The following is a 20,162-nucleotide window of genomic DNA, read 5'->3' as shown; positions in this document are numbered from 1 at the left end:
TAGTTACAGCACATTATTAAATATTTCGTGCTTTATATCACTTGCAAATCTAGAGTAGTTAACAAAGGCTCCCAAACTGTCACCAACCAAAACGACACAGCAAAAACATTTAAGGTTTAAGATTTGCTGCCTGTTCTAATCTGTCCCCTATACATTTTAAATTGATGGGGTACTTTAACCACATAGGAGTTAAATTGGGACAGCATTCTCACTCATGGGTGCAACAAATATAGCCTCTTTCAAGGCACGCCAAAAAATATGTTAATGAGCTAGATACAACAATACCATGCACCCATTAGTTAGGTACAGCATTCTGTATTCTGTGGGGTGGAATTACAGTACCATATGAAATACAGCAATTTTCCCACAATGCACCATAATATACAGCATGCTGCAGTTAAACATGTTGATAATACCTAAAATGACCATATAAATTACAGTTTTCCATTACAGTGTCGGTGAGGAGGCTATAAAACACGTGTCCAACTCATTCCACGGAGAGCTGAGTGTCTGCGGGTTTTTGCTACACCCTTGTACTTGATTGATTAATTAAGGTCACTAATTAATCCCCTTGATTTATCCCCTTGATTGTGCAGGAGAAGAAGAACAAAAATAATATTGTGAAATAATGCCTTTTAGCCGATTCATTGATGTAAATACATTTGACTGGTCATGCTTATCGGTCTATAGTTTCATTTGCATAATTTTGTGGAATTGGCGCGTGTAGGCTACAGTATATTCGCTATGAATCTTATTTATCACACCCGTGCAGCATACAGATACAGAGCCTGCTGCAGCATCTCAAACGCATCAGAAGACAGGTTTCATCAGCACATCACACACCACTTTGCAATGAGCTGGAGGCAGTAGGCTATGCATTTTGAAAACATATACTTACAGTTTTGTCTGATTGCTTAGGCACTACTTTTGAAACTATAGGCTATTTTTGCAAAACTCTACACTAACCACAAAACCTTACACCAAACCAGCAAAACATTATACATCTCTTGCAATAGAAAACAATTCTTGCAAAACTCTTTAAAAAAATTACAAAAATTGCGTCAATACAGTACACACAAACCATCATTTGAATAAGCACACGAAGCAACAACCACGCACGGATAGTATAAATGAAAAACACTTGTGGCTTTTGCTTTTTCTGTGTGCAGGGCAATCATGTTTTGTCATACATGTAGTAAACACACATGCACACAGGTATCCAAATATGTAAAGTATGGATGTGTATTCCGAACAAAACACAATATCAATACAAATAACGGGGGGAAACATTTTTTTTTTCTCAAAATGTTCTAACACTCCTCAAACAACAAAAGCGCAGTAGAAGAAAACAAAAACATTTGTGCTTGATAAAAAAGAACAGACAAAAAAATGAGGCTACATCTCACCTTTGTGGGTCTGGCCATAAGACCTCATCCACATCACATGCAATGTTTTCTTGAGCGAGGCAGCGTGGAAAGTACTGTACCAGTAAGACTACAGCACTTAGGTTCTCATTTCCAAATACCTCCATTGTTGTCCAAGCCAAATGTTTACCTGTGGCCTATTTATAGTGCTCAAGCTCTGATTTGTAAGTGAACTCATTATCTAAGTGTTTTCACATGTGTCAATGTGGAAAGGCAATTGGCGAAATAGTGTAGCAATGTAGAGACCAATGTTGACAGTTTTGCTTGAAGTGTGTTATTAAATTGCAAACTGAGTGTAAAGCAGTGAGTTGTGTTTAACAGTTTTGCAAAAAGTGTGTTATAAAATTACAAACTGAGTGTAAAGCAGAGAATGTGCATTCAGTTTGGTACACTTGGTAAATGCATTGGCTACAAGTGTTGATGGTTTCAGAGATAGTGCTTCAAGAATCACTGTTAGTGTTTAAGCATTCAGAAAAAACTGTAATTGTTTGAAACCTGAATGTTAACGCATGTCTTACCCTGCTTCAAAGTAGCCTATTAGAACCCCTCTCTTCCTAAATTTCGAACGGATAATTTCATGTCACATGAAACCGCTCGCATGTGAGGTGCCCTTTTGACAATGGTGTTTTATTCGGAATGCCGTTTGGGTCTTTACGTGTCAAAAAAGATACACGTCAAATAAGCTTGTTGACCAATCAGGACCTGAAAATGACAGCACGTCACATAATAATTTAACACGTTCATACATGTTTTACTTAGTTATTTTTGCATCAGAATAGTTGCTTATGAAAGTTAATTTTTATGTAGCCTTGGTCTACTGGTTGTATGAATTTGGGCTCTTTCTTCGCACAACTGTCCCAGTGTCTGTTTGGAATAGGCTATTTGTCGATAAACTGACCAATAGAATAGATAAACTACTACTAGGGAGAGTAAACTCAGCAAAAAAAAGAAATGTCCCTTTTTCAGGACCCTGTCTTTTAAAGATAATTCGTAAAAATCCAAGTAACTTCACAGATCTTCATTGTAAAGAGTTTAAACACTGTTTCCCATGCTTGTTCAATGAACCATAAACAATTAATGAACATGCACCTGTGGAACGATCGTTAACCTGTTAGGGCTAGGCGGCAGTATTGACACGGCTGGATAAAAAACGTACCCGATTTAATCTGGTTACTACTCCTGCCCAGTAACTAGAATATGCATATAATTATTGGCTTTGGATAGAAAACACTCCAAAGATTTTAAAACTGTTTGAATGGTGTCTGTGAGTATAACAGAACTCAAATGGCAGGTCAAAACCTGAGAAGATTCTGTACAGGAAGTACTCTGACCATTTCTTGAACTTCTTTGCCATCTCTATCAATTACAAAGGATCTCTGCTATAACGTGACACTTTCTACGGCTCACATGGTCTCTCAGAAGGCGGCAAAATGCTGAATCGTGGCTTTGCAGGCTCTGGCTGAAACAAAGTAGCGCGTTTGGGTAGTGGCTGGTTACAGTACTGTGAGACTCAGGCTCGTGCCCGCGTCGACCGAAAGCTTTCTTTTCCTTTGTCTGTTTACCTAAAAGGAGATTCCCGGTCGGAATATTATCGCTTTTTTACGAGAAAAATGGCATAAAAATGGATTTTAAACAGCGGTTGACATGCTTCGAAGTACGGTAATGGAATATTTAGATTTTTTTTGTCACGAATTGCGCCATGCGCGCGACCCTTATTTACCCTTTCGGATAGTGTCTGGAACGCACGAACAAAACGCCGCTATTCGGATATAACGATTATTTGGGACCAAACCAACATTTGTTATTGAAGTAGAAGTCCTGGGAGTGCATTCTGACGAAGACAACAAAGGTAAGAACATTTTTGTTATAGTAAATCTGATTTTGGTGAAGGCTAAACTTGCCCGGGTGTCTAAATAGCTAGCCCGTGATGGCTGGGCTATGTACTTAGAATATGCTTTTTTATATATGCTTTCACCAAAAAGCTATTTTAAAATCGGACATATCGAGTGCATAGAGGAGTTCTGTATCTATAATTCTTAAAATAATTGTTATGCTTTTTGTGAACGTTTATCGTGAGTAATTTAGTAAATTGTTAGTATATTCCCCGGAAGTTTGCAGGGGGTATGCTAGTTCTGAACGTCACATGCTAATGTAAAAAGCTGGTTTTTGATATAAATATGAACTTGATTGAACAAATCATGCATGTATTGTATAACATAATGTCCTAGGGTTGTCATCTGATGAAGATCATCAAAGGTTAGTGCTGCATTTAGCTGTCTTCTGGGTTTTTGTGACATTATATGCTAGCTTGAAAAATGGGTGTCTGATTATTTCTGGCTGGGTACTCTGCTGACATAATCTAATGTTTTGCTTTCGTTGTAAAGCCTTTTTGAAATCGGACAGTGTGGTTAGATTAACGAGAGTCTTGTCTTTAAAATGGTGTAAAATAGTCATATGTTTGAGAAATTGAAGTAATAGCATTTCTAAGGTATTTGAATATCGCGCCACGGGATTCCATTGGCTGTTACGTAGGTGGGACGATTTCGTCCCTCCGACCCTAGAGAGGTTAAAGGCAATACTACCAAATACTAATTGAGTGTATGTAAACCTCTGACCCACTGGGAATGTGATGAAAGAAATAAAAGCTGAAATAAATCATTCTCTACTATTATTCTGACATTTCACATTCTTAAAATAAAGTGGTGATCCTAACTGACCAAAGATTAGGAATATTTACTAGGATTAAATGTCAGGAATTGTGAAAATCGGGTTTAAATGTATTTGGCTAAGGTGTATGTAAATTTCCGACTTCAACTGTAATACCACATAATGGCAAAGCAAAAACAGGTTTTAAGAAATTTTAGAAAATGTAAAAACAGAAATACCTTATTTACATACAGTTCGAGTCAAAAGTCTGGACACACCTACTCATTCAAGCGTTTTTCTTTTTTTTCTCTACATTGTAGAATAATAGTGAAGACATTAAAACTATGAAGACAACGCAGAAGTGGCTTTGGGACAAGTCTCTGAATGTCCTTGAGTGGCCCAGCCAAAGCCTGGACTTGAACACGATCTAACATCTCTGCAGAGTCCTGAAAATAGCTGTGCAGCGACGCTCCCCATCCAACCTGACAGAGCTTGAGAGGATCTGCAGAGAAGAATGGGAGAAACTCCCCAAATACAGGTGTGCCAAGCTTGTAGCGTCATACCCAAGAAGATTTGAGGCTGTAATCACAAAATGTAGAAAAAGTGAAGGGGTCTGAATACTTTCTGAATGCACTGTACATACGTGCGTGCGTATGCATGGAGTAGCCTATGCTTCATCCTGCTTCCCTAAACACAGTGCTGCTGACCTATGTTAGCTGGCTGAGCTAAAGCTAGGTCAGTCAGCCTATCATGGAGTGGCAATCTCTCACAGCGTTGACATAGAGAAATTAGGTCGCATTGGCCTTGTACAAGCAGGCTTGGGCAGTATTCCATACACTTAAACAACTACCTCAGAGCCAAAACCTGCAGGAGCAGAGATAAGAAAAGAAAGCATTTCACAACAAACCAGCCAAAAAACTAGACTGAGTACCTTGTCATTGGCAAAGAGACTGGCATTTCGGTAATCTCAACGTTCCATAAATGCTGGATTTACGGCAGAGTTGCTCATTGGTTGTTGGAGATAACATTAATGTTTTCCAGGAAAACATGCGGCGCATCGAAAATAGAATTAGAATTTGTAACAAAGTCAAAAACAAACATTTAGCTGTTAGCTAGGCAAGTTGTTGTATTCTCGAGGCTTTAAATCAAAACGAACTGTTCTGTGGTTGAAATTGCAGTATGTATTTAGTTTGAAAATGTAGACATGAGCTAGCAACTTCAGACAGACTGATAATGTCTGGACAAACAAAAAATGGTTGCTTAGCAAGCAGATACCAATGTGTTCTGTGGAGAAAAAAAGTTCCAATATTTGCATAATCATTGTGATTTGAGGATAGCTGTTAGGGTGATCGAATAAGAATCTGATCCTCTGTTTTTCTCAAGGTCAATAATGATTCAATGTTCATGTAGGTAATTATCAATAAAATGTAGAGTGTTCGATTTTTCTGCTGGGGGGGGGGGGCAAGGAGACTCACAGGTCCGCTAAAACCATTGACAACTGGGTGTCGTTTTCAAGGGATTGTTAAATAAATGTTAACTATTTGGTTGTAATATCATCACATCTTGAAGAGCATAGTCAGAACTACAAATGTCCAAATATTCCATGCAAAACAATTGCGCACATTTAGCTCTATCATCATCAAAGGCTAGAACAAGTAACCGCATGCTTTTCATGACCAGTAAACATCAGTTGATCATGTCATTTCAGATACGTGAGGGTAAAAAGTAGAAACCCGCACACTGGTTTCTTCATTTCTCTCTCATGTTATTCAATTGTTACAATGCACCTGCAGCAAAGATAGCTCAGATGTGCCAGTGCCCTTTGAATGTTGCGATACGTCAGGGTAGCCTCATGATATCTCTCAATATTGGCCACCATTAATTGACTGATATAAAATAACAATACCTGACAAGTATGAGCGATTTTGGTTAATTTCCCATCCTTTGTGGGGTCTGACTGTCAAGCAGCAGAAAGGTGCATTTGGCGATGTACTGTTAGCTGATAATGTTTACTTTGCTAGCTGATCGTAGAAACTTGGCTAAACAGTGGTAGGTAGACCTAATGAACTTTTTTCTCCAAACAACATAGGCCAACCTAGCAAAGTTAGCTAATATTATCCCTTTTTCAACATTGGTTTTAAGAATATATATATATATCTCTTCTTCATTGGTTTTAAGAGTGTTTAATCACAATTGCTGCTGCCAGACATGATAGGCTACATTGATTTATTAGCCAATTTGATGTGGCCAGCTAGCTAATAACAGATCACGTCAATATGGCTAGTTAACAAACTAACTAGATAAACTAGGTGGCTATATCCAAATATTGTTTGATTTGCTTGCAATCTATAGTGATGACAGTAGTCCGACTGACAACTTTACCACCAAGAGGACTTGCCAATGTCAAGCTCTTTCCAAAAGCCTAATCTCTGATGAAGCAAGCTAAATGACATGTTGTTTGCTCACATGCAAAATAAATAGGCTACCCTCACATATTTAAACATGTATGCTTAATTGAGGTTTACTGATCATGAAAAACATGCAGTTACTTGCTCTATAACTCTGACGATAGAGCTAAATGTGGAATAATCGGACATGTGTAGTTCTGACAATGCTCTTCAAGAGGTGATATAAAATTGTATTTAACAATCCCTTGAAAACAGCAGTTGTCAATGGTTTTAGCAGAGAAGCTGCCAAATCGAACTCCCTGCATCATATTGTGACGTTTTATTGATAACGAATTTGAAGATAGCAGAAAGGCAAGTCTCTTAGTCACATGACATGAAGTACAGGGAGTGGATTAGCTAAAGAGACTGGTACTCAGGCTACCAAAAAGCTGCCCCAACCCAAGTCCCTCCTCTTTTAGGTGCAGAGAAGCTTGTCTGGGCTTGTCTGCAGGACAAACAGTAACACAGTGATAAAGCCCTGAACAGAACACATTGCTCAACTTTATAAAACACTGCCTCTTAAAGAGTGCCTGGCTAGGGTGTGAATGGTGAAACAAACACACACACACACACACACACACACACACACACACACACACACACACACACACACACACACACACACACACACACACACACACGTGTGACAGCTGAGAGGTGAAACAAGGCAAATGCTCGATTACACTGTGAAGAAGTAGCCTACAACAAGAAACTGTCTATCGTCAGACCATAAAACTATACAACTGACAGTAGCATTAAACTGTGGGACAGATGGACACTAGTGGACTGTCCCACTATTTATTTTCTGTGCTTATTTGAACCTTTTCATCACGGAATGAATACAGACAAAGCCATACAAACTACCAGATAAATTATGGAATTATAGAATCTATTTGACTGTAACTGATCCTTATGCTCCTGCTAAGAGAAACTGTCCCATGTTTACAGGGGGCAACATAGAGCAGACCCATTTGAATGTGAGCAGGGTGAGACAAGGAGATAATCTAAACCTTTAATGTAGCCACAAGGGCCTCTACAAATATGACCAAATCATTAGGCCTATGTAATGTAACATTATTCAAACTCTGTTAGCAGCCCTGGCCAGTGTGTTTAATGTGCTGAAGGATAGAGCAGGGTAGTAAGGTAGTCGTCAACCCAGACTGAGGGAAAAAAGTAATTTCAAGTCAGAGGTGAAAGGTGAGGATGGCAGCTGTTGTGTTGGCTGGCTCTCGCAAACACATGCGTGCTGCGCACACACACACACACACACACACACACTCAAATTCATTTCTCACCCACATACTTACTCACCCAGTGACACACACACAGAAAACGCACACACAGCAACTGTCAGTACTTTGGAAAGCAAGCATGCTCAATCGTGCTGCATGCTCCCCGGGAGGACACTTTCATCACACATGATTTCCTGCACATGAACTTCACATGATCCTGATATAAGAGAACAGTGATTTTAAACCAACAACACACTCATCAGGTCATCGTTCTCCATTGATCCACCATATTGGATTTTATCAAGACCTCATTGCAACTCTCTACTACCGCAGGGAATTTTGTTAATGTATAACCACATTGCAACTGCTCCCCCTCGCACACAGAGACATACAGACACAGAGTTCCCCCCTCACACAGACACAGAGGTCCCCCCTCACACAGACACAGAGGTCCCCCCTCACACAGACACAGAGGTCCCCCCTCACAGAGATACAGAGTTCCCCCCTCACAGAGATACAGAGTTCCCCCTCACACAGACACAGTTGTTCCAACCTATCAATGGTTGTAAAAAACTGTGAATAAAAAGGCTTAACTAGCGTCTGCCTGCAGCCGTTCCCAGACCTCTTGTCTGTTATGTAACAGTGTTATTTATTAGAGCGCTGGCTGGCCATGTCCCTCGACAGACACAGCTCTCTCTCCCTCTGACTGCTGCCTGTGTCTGGACCGCTGTGTGTGTGTGCTTCTTCAGTCGATCCCTATCAGAGAGAGTGTCCTGCACAACACACCAGTGTGCGCGTGTGTGTGTGTGTGTGATTCACAGGGAAAACAGCCTTGAGCTTCTCTCGCTCTGCTAGCCACTGAGTCACACACAACAGTACAAACTACTGACAGAATAACATATAAACAAACACAGACACACGCTTACTGACACTGAGTCTGGATAGACACAGAGAGATTATAGAAAGAAAAGGGAAAGCGTTAACACTTTCATCTGAATATGAGACATGGATTAAGTCGCAGGAGTCAATCTCGCCTGGACATAATAATAATTTTTCAGATTAGAAGGGGGTGGGGATTTTAGGGATTCGATAATTCCACAGCATTGCATGTCCAATCCATGACAGATGCTTCAACACAATGTCATCTAGTATGAAAGATCATACGCTCAACAATGTGGAACATGGGTATTCTTCTGTAGCGTTAAAATGTGTGAGATACTTGAATCTCAATGTTAAGGTAAAAAAATATAACATTTGTGTGGTTAGCCATGGTGTGCAAGGCAGTGACACAAGCCATTGACATCTTGTGCATTGATTTGTGCATTGACTAATCTTGCAATTGGTTCATTGGCTAGCGGTGCACAATCACAGTAAGAACAGTATTGGTTTAGGTTTATCAGTCAACAGCAACATGACAATCATATATCCCATTTTCACTCACATGATTGGGCAATCTTATTATAGAACTTTGACAGTCTGAAGTATTTTCTAAAGTCTTGAGAATATTCCAGAACTATTCTGATTCTGGAACACTCAAAAGCATTCTAAGAATCCAACAGCGGTCATCTGACCAAGCCTCCCCCACAACATTTATACCCAAACCATAGGATAGCTTGAACCACTACAAGGTTAGAGTCAATTCCATTTAAACTCTGGTTTATTCAGGACTGTTTTGGGATTTGTTTTGGGATTTGAGGTGAAAACACCCAATTGTGTTTTCACTTTTTGAAATTCTATGCCAATTCTTGGAGCTATTTTAACTTTCTGAAATTCTATGCCCCATTCAATGACTGTATCATCTGGACCTGGAATGGTATAGAGCCAACTATGGGTAAGGCAGCAACCATGCTACAGGTAATAACCATAACGTTATCCATGCCTTACTAGGTAATAACTGTTATTAGCCATGTGGTCCCTACCTGCGTCGGGGGACAGGTATTTGGGAGGAGGGATGAGGGTATCTCTCCTCAGGTGGAACATGCTGTCCATTTGTTGCCTGGCAACCGCTGGGCACCAGTGGGGTCCTTGCCTCTGAGTGCATGTGTCTGTCCGCCTTCTGCCCTTTCCGGATCAGGCAGTGTGTGGGACTGCCGTTAGTAAGGATCCCAGTCAGACCACTGTTTCGTTCATCTGCCTCCCCACCACAACCTGCCTGAAGGATGAAGAACAATACACACACACAGAGAAATGATCTAAATGTTGGAGTCTCAGAACTGATATGTTAGTGCTTTTTGCTTCCAAGGCTTCTAGTAAAAATAGATAATATAAGGTTAATTACATAGTCCACATGATAGTTTTAGGCACCATTTAACAGTTGTGTTTGGCTACATTGTTGGGAAGGGGACATGTGTTGGAGATTTTGTGTGTAAGGAAATATAGAAGGTGTGTGACTGAATCTGAACGACTGAAAAGCAAAGTCAAAAAGGTGTGTTTTAAGATCTTCTTTAAATATGTTCACAGTTTTGGTCGCCCTCAGGTTCTCTAGCAGGATATTCCAGAGGCTGGGGGCATAGTAACTAAAGGCTACCTCTCCATGCCTCTTGGTCCTCGGCTTTGGGATAGTTAAAAGGCCAGAGGACCTGAGGGACCTACTGGGTACATAACTTAAAAGCATGCCTGACATGTATTGGGGTGAACAATCATGGATTGATATAAAACCCAATAGAATAATCTTTAAATTAATTATAAAACTCAAAGGCAGCCAGTGCAGAGACCTTAAAGCCGGTGTAATGTGTGCCCAGGACAGTACCGTATCTTTGGATCGCCAAAAACCTTTTGACCACTAGTGGGTGCATGGTATTGTTGTTTCTCTCACATTAACATATTTTGAGGCATGCCTTGAAAGAGGCTATATTTTGTTGCACCCGTGAGTGAGAATGCTGTACCAACTTAACTCCTATGTGGTTATAGTGCCCCAAGATAAAAAAAAATGTATTGGAGTGGCACCAAGTCTTAAACGGTTGAGCATTTTGGTCTGTTTTTTCTGAACAGTCATTCTGATTCCCATGTAAAGTAGCCTCTAGTGTGTCTAAAACATCACCCAAAAAATGTATCCTGATAAAAATGGAGAAAAAAAACAATAATTAATTTCTCTCTCATGTCAAACTACCAGGAAGTCTGAAAAAACAGACTAAACTGAACAAAACATGTTGATCCCATGTTTCATGAGCTGAAATAAAAGATCCCAGAAATGTTCCATACGCACCAAAAACATATGTCTCTCAAATTTTGTGCACAAATTTATTTTCATCCCTGTTAGTGAGCACTTCTTATTTGCCAAGATAATCCATCCACCTGACAGGTGTGGCATCAAAAAGCTGATTAAACAGCATGATCATTACACAGGTGCACCTTGTGCTGGGGACAATAAAAGGCCACTCTAAAATGTGCAGTTTTGTCACACAACACAATGCCACAAGTTTTGCGGAAGCGCGCAATTGTCATGCTGACTGCAGGAATGTCCACCAGAGTTGTTGCCAGATAATTTAATGTTAATTTCTCTAACATAAGCCGCCTCCAACGTCATTTTTGAGAATTTGACAGTACGTCCCATCTGCCTCACAACCGCAAAACCCGTGTATGGCGTCGTGTGGGCGAGCGGTTTGCTGATGTCAACGTTGTGAACAGAGTGCCCCATGGTGGCGGTGGGGTTATGGTATGGGCAGGCAAAAGCTACGGACAATGAACACAATTTAATTTTATCGATGGCAATTTGAATACACAGAAATACCGTGAAGAGATCCTGAGGCCCATTGTCGTGCCATTCATCTGCCGTAATCACCTCATGTTTCAACATGATAATGCAAGGCCCCATGTCGCAAAGATCTGTACACAATTCCTGGAAGCTGAAAATGTCCCAGTTCTTCCATGGCCTGCATACTCACCAAAGATGTCACCCATTGAGCATGTGTGGGATGCTCTGGATCGACGTGTACGACAGCGTGTTCCAGTTCCCGCCAACATCCAGCAACTTCGCACAGCCATTGAAGAGGTGTGGGACAACATTCCACAGGCCACAATCAACAGCCTGATCAACTTTATGCGAAGGACATGTGTCGGGCTGCATAAAGCAAATGGTGGTCACACCAGATACTGACTGGTTTTCTGATCCACGACCCTACCTCTTTTTAAGGTCTCTTTGACCAACAGATGCATATCTGTATTCTCAGTCATATGAAATCCATTGATTAGGGCCTAATGAATTTATTTGAATTGATTGATTTCCTTATATGAACTGTAACTAAGTAAAATCTTTGAAATTGTTGCATGTGGCGTTGATATTTTTGTTCAGTAAAGACTGTGTGGGCAGGGAGCAAATAGTTTTATGCAAAGCACACTTTCTGCACTGTTCTTCAAATATTTAGTATAGTATAAACTTTTGTCTTAAGCATTCTAAATAATGCCATAGATTCCTTTTTTGAAAAATAGTAAACCTGAAGGCAAAAAAGGGACGGCCATATAAAATCCACAGAAGAAGACTGAACAAGGAGAGATTACTAGAAACAAACTAGGTTTCCCCTTGTATCTGTGGATTAATTGTTGGAGTAGAGAACACATGATTTTGTGGGACTCAAAATGAGTCGAGATTCTACAAAGATCCAGAAAAAAAAAGGACCTTTTACATTTCAGGTAAAATAACAACCCAAAGTTTATATCCCAGGAAAAATTTGCTAGCAACAGCAAGCTAGCTAGCTAAATGTTCATGAATCTTTTGTGTGTTTTGACCTGTCCCCAAATTAATACAGTTGGTTCAGAGTTTGTTTGGCCAGTCAACCTGCGTGTCCTGATCGCGTCTGGTGTAGACGGCCAAAATCAACATACTTTTTGGGCGACCCGACCAAATCCATATAGAAATGCGTTTTATAGATCTGTCATTTGCATTGAAAGCAAGCCTTAGCCGTATATCTGTTCTATGTCCACTATTTCTATTCTTCCCGCTCTCAAGTTAAGTTTTTGCATCTTTTACTTTCGGTTTTGTACACCAGCTTCAAACAGCTGAAAATACAATATTTTTGGTTATGGAAATACATGTCACAGCGGTTTAGATGGTACAATGATTCCCTGCACTATACTCGCTTGTTTTGTCACAAACTGAAATTAGGCAAACTATTATATAATTTTAGCAATCAGCAAATGGTGAAGCAGTTTCTGCACCCCCTTCTGTCCTCAAAACAGCCTCAGTTCGTCGGGGCATGGACTCTACAAGGTGTCGAAAGCGTTCCACAGGGATGCTGCCCCATGTTGACTCCAATGCTTCCCACAGTTGTGTCTCAGCCTCCAGTATTTATGCTGCAGTAGTTTATGTGTCGGGGGGCTAGGGTCAGTCTGTTACATCTGGAGTATTTCTCTTGTCTTATCCGGTGTCCTGTGTGAATTTAAATATGCTCTCTCTAATTCTCTCTTTCTCTCGGAGGACCTGAGCCCTAGGACCATGCCTCAGGACTACCTGGTATGATGACTCCTTGCTGTCCCCAGTCCACCTGGCCGTGCTGCTGCTCCAGTCTCAACTGTTCTGCCTGCGGCTATGGAACCCTGACCTGTTCACCGGACGTGCTTGATTATTATTATTTGACCATGCTGGTCATTTATGAACATTTTAACATCTTGACCATGTTCTGTTATTATATCCACCCTGCACAGCCAGAAGAGGACTGGCCACCCCTCATAGCCTGGTTCCTCTCTAGGTTTCTTCCTAGGTTTTTGGCCTTTCTAGGGAGTTTTTCCTAGGGAGTTTTTCCTAGCCACCGTGCTTCTTTCACATGCATTGCTTGCTGTTTGGGGTTTTAGGCTGGGTTTCTGTACAGCACTTTGAGATATCAGCTGATGCACAAAGGGCTATATAAATAAATTTAATTTGATTTGATTTGTGTCAAGTTGGCTGGATGTCCTTTGGGTGGTGGACCATTCTTGATTCACACGGGAAGCTGTTGAGGGTGAAAAACCCAGCTGTGTTGCAATTCTTGACACAAACCGGTGTGTCTGGCACCTACTACCATACCCCGTTCAAAGGCACTTAAATGTTATGTCTGCCCATTCACCCTCTGAATGGCACACATATACAATCCATGTCTCAATTGCCTCAAGGCTTACAAATCTTTCTTTAACCTGTCTGCTCCCCTTCACCTACACTGATTGAAGTGGATTTAACAAGTGACATCAAAAAAGGGATCATAGCTTTCACCCTGGTCAGTCTATGTCATGGAAAGAGACAACATTCATATAGCATGCATATCAACGATATCAAAACGTTCCATTTGGCATGTCTCGTGTAGCAGTTTTGGGCAACCCTTCCCCCGCTTTTGTTCCATGCTGGCTGAAGACCTTGTTAGCCATTACTAGGGAACACCAGACACAGATGAAAGGGGTTAAGTGTCTTAGACAGTAGGTGAAAGCTCTTATTATATTTGTTGACATGCTGCAGTCAAATTTTGGCACCAGTAGACTAGCTACCTAGCTATGTAAACCACGCCCCTCTGCAAACACACCTTCTGGTTTGTTGGTTAAAAGGCAGAATTTATTTGAATTAGGTAAGATAATAAACATTACCATCGGTGTATACAAATGTGGCTTTTTGTAAATTAGGCTTTTTAATAATCCGGCCCCCATCCCACCTCCTGAATAAGTGTTTGACATGGGGAGGGGACCAGTAAATTTATGATCAAAGTTTATGAATGTAGAAGCAACAGATATGTTCATACTTTGGTAGTCCTACTTTGATATGGTTTCATCCATATGACCCAATTTCATGAAAACATGATTTTGACTGATCTGGACATTTAAACTTTGAACATGCAATGGGCCGCCATCTTAACAAATTACATTCGTCATATATAGCCTACTAGTTGTAATTAATAGGCTAACAAACTTGGGTTAGTCGCATGCCTGACCTATATTTTCACTTGAAAACATAACCGATTCACGTCGTCAGCAAAGTTAGCCTCTTCGCTCCGGGAGACCCGTAACCTTACTGGGCGCACAATGTGTGGGCTACAGGTCTTCCGGAGCGAAGAGGCTACAGAAAAGTCAGAGCGGACTGGTTCTGTATTACGGGTGAATGCAAAAGTAGGCTTTTCGGCAACAATGTAACTTAATGTGAATAATTTAATAGGGTGGAATGAATAACTAACCAACTCACTGTTAGACCAAAAAATATTACGTCCAGCATGCAATGGTTTTGACCGTGTAATATAACCTACTTTATTCAGGAGGTGGTATTTTTCTCTCCCTGATGACAGGTCATTCACATTGAGGACGGTGTCCTGTCTTGTACATTCTCTTAAAGATCCATCATCCAACACGAATTTGTAGAAAACTGCTCCTGTTGCGGGACCATTCTTGCACGCCAGAATGACACCGCTGTCCGCAGTGGAGGCGACAGTCATTTTGCGTCCTTTGGAACCCTCTGCATGCTGATCAATACCGGCTTGTTTCGAAGCGCCCCCGACCCGTATTCCAACAGCAGACATGTCAAGCAGACGTTTAGAATTCATCATTGGACGAGAGAAAGATGACCCGCTTTCTATAGATTTTCGTGCAGATATCTGTAATAAAAGACATTTATCATGATTGTCTGGAATGGATCTCCGTCTGTTACGGCTGTTCTAGGGTATAGTTAAAGATTGTTTAGTTTTTCAGTAAAACAAAATGCCACGCCTCCAGTCCCCTGCGTGTGCAGCCCACTGGTGCAGCCTAGTGAGATTCACAGGGTACCTCCTTCAGTTCACTCATATTGGTCCTCAGAATACACAAACACTCCGCTTCCGCACGCAGCCATCGGAAGCTAGCTGCCCATTGGCTAGTTTGGACTGTGTCACTTTTTGTCAGAGAAGATTGTGGGGGTGTGTCGCTCCAGCTTGCCCTTTGCCGGCCGGCCGTTGGAAAAGGGAGAAATGAAAACAACAAGTAGGCCGAGACTTGGTTGAAGTCGAAACAGTAGCCTTATGTCTGTGGAGATCAAGTGTATCAGCCTATTCACAACCTGAAAGAATATCCCAAAGCGTGGAATTAATCACTCATTTTATCACCAGATGATAACAAAAATAAGCCTATGCCATTTTATCAGTGTTTCAAAAGCCAAAGTGGCTGGGTTTACATTAAAGGGATAATCCACCCCAGAAAAAAAACTAGGTAACTCAAGTATATTTTTCGCTCAGTGGGTAAAATAAGCATTTTCAACATCATTAAACTTCTAAGTGGTTCCGTCTTAGCCTTGGCAGCCGATAGTTGGTGCTAAATCTGCACTATCTAGGATTGATGTGCATTCCCGGTAATACATGGACAGCTCATACATAAAGCATCCTCCATGGAGGCTGCAAAAGCATCCTTTTCCTCCTTAACCAGCTTTAACGGTGAGTCCCCCCCCCCCCAAAAAAAAGGAAAAATATGTGTACTGTCTTAATAAATCACAATTTTCCACCACCAGTTTACTATGTTGCACACTGCTTTCACCCAAAATAGTAAATTGTCAGTAAATCTGAAAATGGTGGTGCTCTCTTAACCTGCTGCAAAAAGTCACTTCCGGTCGTAGTTGTACTCGTTCTGGTCACAGAAAGTGGTGTAAAGAACTTAAGTAAAAATACTTTAAAGTACTACTTAAGTCGTTTTTGGGGTATCTGTACTTTACATTACTATTTATATATTTTTAAACTTTTACTTTTACTCCACAACATTCCTAAAGAAAATAATGTACATTTTACTCCATACATTTTCCCTGACACCCCAAAGCACTCGTTACATTTTGAATGCTTAGCAGGATAGGAAAATGGTCCAATTCACACACTTATCAAGAGAATATCCCTGGTCATCCTTACTGCCTCTGATCTGGTGGACTCACTAAACACACATGCTTCTTTGCTGATTATTTCTGAGTGTTGGAGTGTGCCCATGGCTGTCCGTAAATAAACAGAAACTAAAAAGATTTGTGCAGTTTGGTTAATAATTTGCAATTTGAAATAATTTATAGTTTTACTTTTAAAACTTAAGTATATTTTTGCAATTGCATTTACTTTTTACACTTAAGTATATTTAAAAGCAAATACTTATATACTTTTACTCATGTAGTATTTTACTTAGTTTAATGGTCTGGGGCTGTTTTCATGGTTCGGGCTAGGAGAACGCTACCTGCCCCAATGCATAGTGCCAACTGTAAAGTTTGATGGAGGAGGAATAACAGTCTGGGGCTGTTTTCATGGTTTGGGCTAGGCCCCTTAGTTCCAGTGAAGGGAAATCTTAATACTACAGCATACAATGACATTCTAGAGGATTCTGTCCTTCCAACTCCATGGCAACAGTTTGGGAAAGGCCCTTTCCTGTTTCAGCATGACAATGCCACTGTGCACAAAGTGAGGTCCATACAGAAATGGTTTGTCGAGATCGGTGTGGAAGAACTTGACTGGCCTGCACAAAGCCCTGACCTCAACCCCATCGAAACGCAGCCTTCCCAGAAGAGTGAAGGCTGGTATAGAAGCAAAGGGGGGACAAACGCCATATTAATGCTGATGATTTTGGAACGAGATGTTCGACAAGCAGTCGTGTAGCATGACAGGCCAAGGCTAGTTCCTTAGCTCAGTATTTCTCTCCCTCATATGATTTTACCCTTGGGGGTTAAAGTACTACTATACTCCCTATACTTACCATTAGACATACACTACCGTTCAAAAGTTTGGGGTCACTTAGAAATGTCCTTGTTTTTGAAAGAAAAGCAAAAAAATTTGTCCATTAAAATAACATCAAATTGATCAGAAAATAATAAGATGGGCAAAATAACACAGACACTGAACACTTAAGGCCAGCATCCCGGAGTCATCTCTTCACTGTTGATGTTGAGACTGGTGTTTCGCTGGTACTATTTATTAATGAAGCTGCCAGTTGAGGATTTGTGAGACGTCTGTTTCTCAAACTAGACACTCTAATGTACTTGTCCTCTTGCTCAGTTGTGCACCGGGGCCTCCCACTCCTTTTAGTTAGAGCCAGTTTGCGCTGTTCGGTGAAGGGAGTAGTACACAGCGTTGTACGAGATCTTCAGTTTCTTGGCAATTTCTCACATGGAATGGCAGCCTTCATTTCTCAGAACAAGAATAGACTGATGAGTTTAAGAAGAAAGTTATTTGTTTCTGGCCATTTTGAGCCTGTAATCAAACCCACAAATGCTGATGCTCCAGATACTCAACTAGTCTAAAGAAGGCCAATTTTATTGCTTCTTTATCAGAACAACAGTTTTCAGCTGTGCTAACATAATTGCAAAAGGGTTTTCTAATGATCAATTAGCCTTTTAAAATGATAAACTTGGATTAGCTAACACAATGTGCCATTGGAACACAGGAGTGATAGTTGCTGATAATGGGCCTCTGTACACCTATGTAGATATTCCATTAAAAAATCATCCGTTTCCAGCTACAATAGTAATTTACAGCATTAACAATGTCCACATTGTATTTCTGATCAATTGGATGTTCAGTGAACAGGTCTGAGTCCAAACAGTACAAGGGGATAGGCAGGCTCGAGGTCAGAACAGGCAGAGTGGTCAGGCAGGAGTTCAGTGAATAGGTCTGAGTCCAAACAGTACAAGGGGATAGGCAGGCTCGAGGTCAGGCAGGTGGATTCGGCATCAGGACAGGCAAGGGTCAAAAACCAGGAGGGCTAGAAAAAAACAAAGACAGGGAAAAATAGGAGCTAGGAAAAACATTGGTTGACTTGGAAAAACAAGATGATTTGGCACAGAGAGACAGGAAACACAGGGATAAATACATCGGGGACTAATGGGAAAAACAGGTGACACCTGGAGGTGGGTGGAGACAATCACAAAGACAGGTGAAACAGATCAGGGTGTGACACGTAGTGTATGTTCTTATAAGTTTACCTAAGCATGTTTAAGAAGTGTATTGTTCCAAAATCTGTTAAATGTACATTCTATTTTATTGTTTAACAGTAGACTAAATTCAATTAACAATAATTGAAAGCCACATTCACACTGCTTTTGGTGTACTGCAAATGTAAGTGAATAAAAACATGTATTTTACATAAGCCAGTTTAGTCTAGTGATATGTCTGCTGCTGGTGTCTGACGTCCTTTTATGGCTTGGACAAACTGTCGAAATACAGACAGCTATAAAGCTGTTGTTAAACAAGGCGATCTGGGCCATCTCAGCCGCCCTGGATGCCATGTCTGCTGCACTGGCTGCTGCCTCATCTTCACACAGCCGATTAAAGTGCTGATCCTACTGCTTATGCTGGGCCTCAAGTGTCTCCAGGTATGAGGCCTCGCTCTCCCTCATGAAATGCAGGTATTCACTGGTTATGCTCGCAGTGTGTTTTCCCTTCCTTGGGAAAATATATAGGCAGAAAAAATTACATATACTTATGTACATGTACTGTTAAGACACTAACTGTGAGAACTGTTAAATCCCCCTGGGTTGATGATAAATTGAAAAATTGTATGGTTAAAATAAATTATGCGAAAGAGTTGGCAAACTTCAGCCTGTAAATTGATAAATGTTTTGACTAAACTTAACAAAAATAAATGATATTACCAAACAAAGATAAATTACATAAAACACAATGGAAAAATACTTTGGGGTACCTTAAGATGATATCATTGGCATAAAACCCAATTCATCTCCATTGTTCATTAAAGTTGATGGGTCATTTATAACAAAACCTTTCAGTATTGGCAGTCATTTCAATGACTATTTCACTAATAAAGTGGAAAAACTCAGAAGTGAAATTACAACATTGAACAGTGAACCATCATGTTTTTCTATAAAATATCTAATAATGAAAGACAAGGATTGCTGTTTTGAATTTGGTCAAGTTAGTGTGGGAGAGGTTGCATTTTCTTTTGTTATCCATCAATAATGACAAGCTACCAGGTATAGACAAACTTGATGGAAAACTATTGACAATGGTAGTAGACTGTACTGCCACCCCTAATATCTTTAATCAAAGCTTAAGTGTGTGTGTCCACAGGCATGGAAGAAAAGTAATGTAATTCCACTGCCTAAAAATAGTAAAGCACCCTTTGCTGGCTCTAACAGACGCCCAATCAGTTTGCTGCATGTTCTTTGTAAACTGATGGAGAGGATTGTGTTTGACCAAATACGATGCTATTTTTCAGAGAACAAGTTACCTACTGACTTTCAGCATGCAGTTAGAGAAGGGCACTCAACTTGTACTGCACTGACTCAGATGACTGATGATTGGTTAAAATAAATGGATAATAATATGATAGTTGGAGCTGTATTGTTAGATTTCATTGCAGCCTTTGTTATTGATCAAATTATTGTCATTGAAAAAACACACTTGCTATGGCTTTACATCACCTGCTATCAATCACATGGTTGGAGAGTTTATCCAATAGAACCCAGACAGTGTTCTTCAATTGAAGCTTCTCTAACATCAGATATGTACAGTGCGGTG

At 40.5% G+C, this 20,162-nt stretch overlaps 1 protein-coding gene across 3 annotated transcripts in view; it reads right to left on the bottom strand.

Moving 5' to 3' along the window:
• Positions 1 to 15,441, bottom strand: part of LOC106600542 (zinc finger protein 704) — a 101,148-nt gene extending 85,707 nt beyond the window's left edge. For 2 of the 3 annotated variants that reach the window (XM_014191968.2, XM_045714898.1), the window contains exons 1-2: positions 14,946 to 15,441; positions 9,669 to 9,901 (exon numbers count right to left, since the gene is read on the bottom strand). In XM_014191968.2, the coding sequence (XP_014047443.1) occupies positions 9,669 to 9,901; positions 14,946 to 15,242 (530 nt within the window). In that variant the 5' untranslated portion in view covers positions 15,243 to 15,441. The remainder of the gene's footprint in view (positions 1 to 9,668; positions 9,902 to 14,945) is intronic. The other variant, XM_014191969.2, reaches the window with a different exon arrangement.
• Between the last annotated feature and the right edge of the window lie 4,721 nt (positions 15,442 to 20,162).

The sequence above is a fragment of the Salmo salar genome, chromosome ssa03, assembly GCF_905237065.1.
Source record: "Salmo salar chromosome ssa03, Ssal_v3.1, whole genome shotgun sequence".
NCBI lineage: Eukaryota > Metazoa > Chordata > Actinopteri > Salmoniformes > Salmonidae > Salmo > Salmo salar.
Note: the sequence above shows the minus strand (reverse complement) of the source record. Positions and strands in the feature narration are given on the sequence as shown.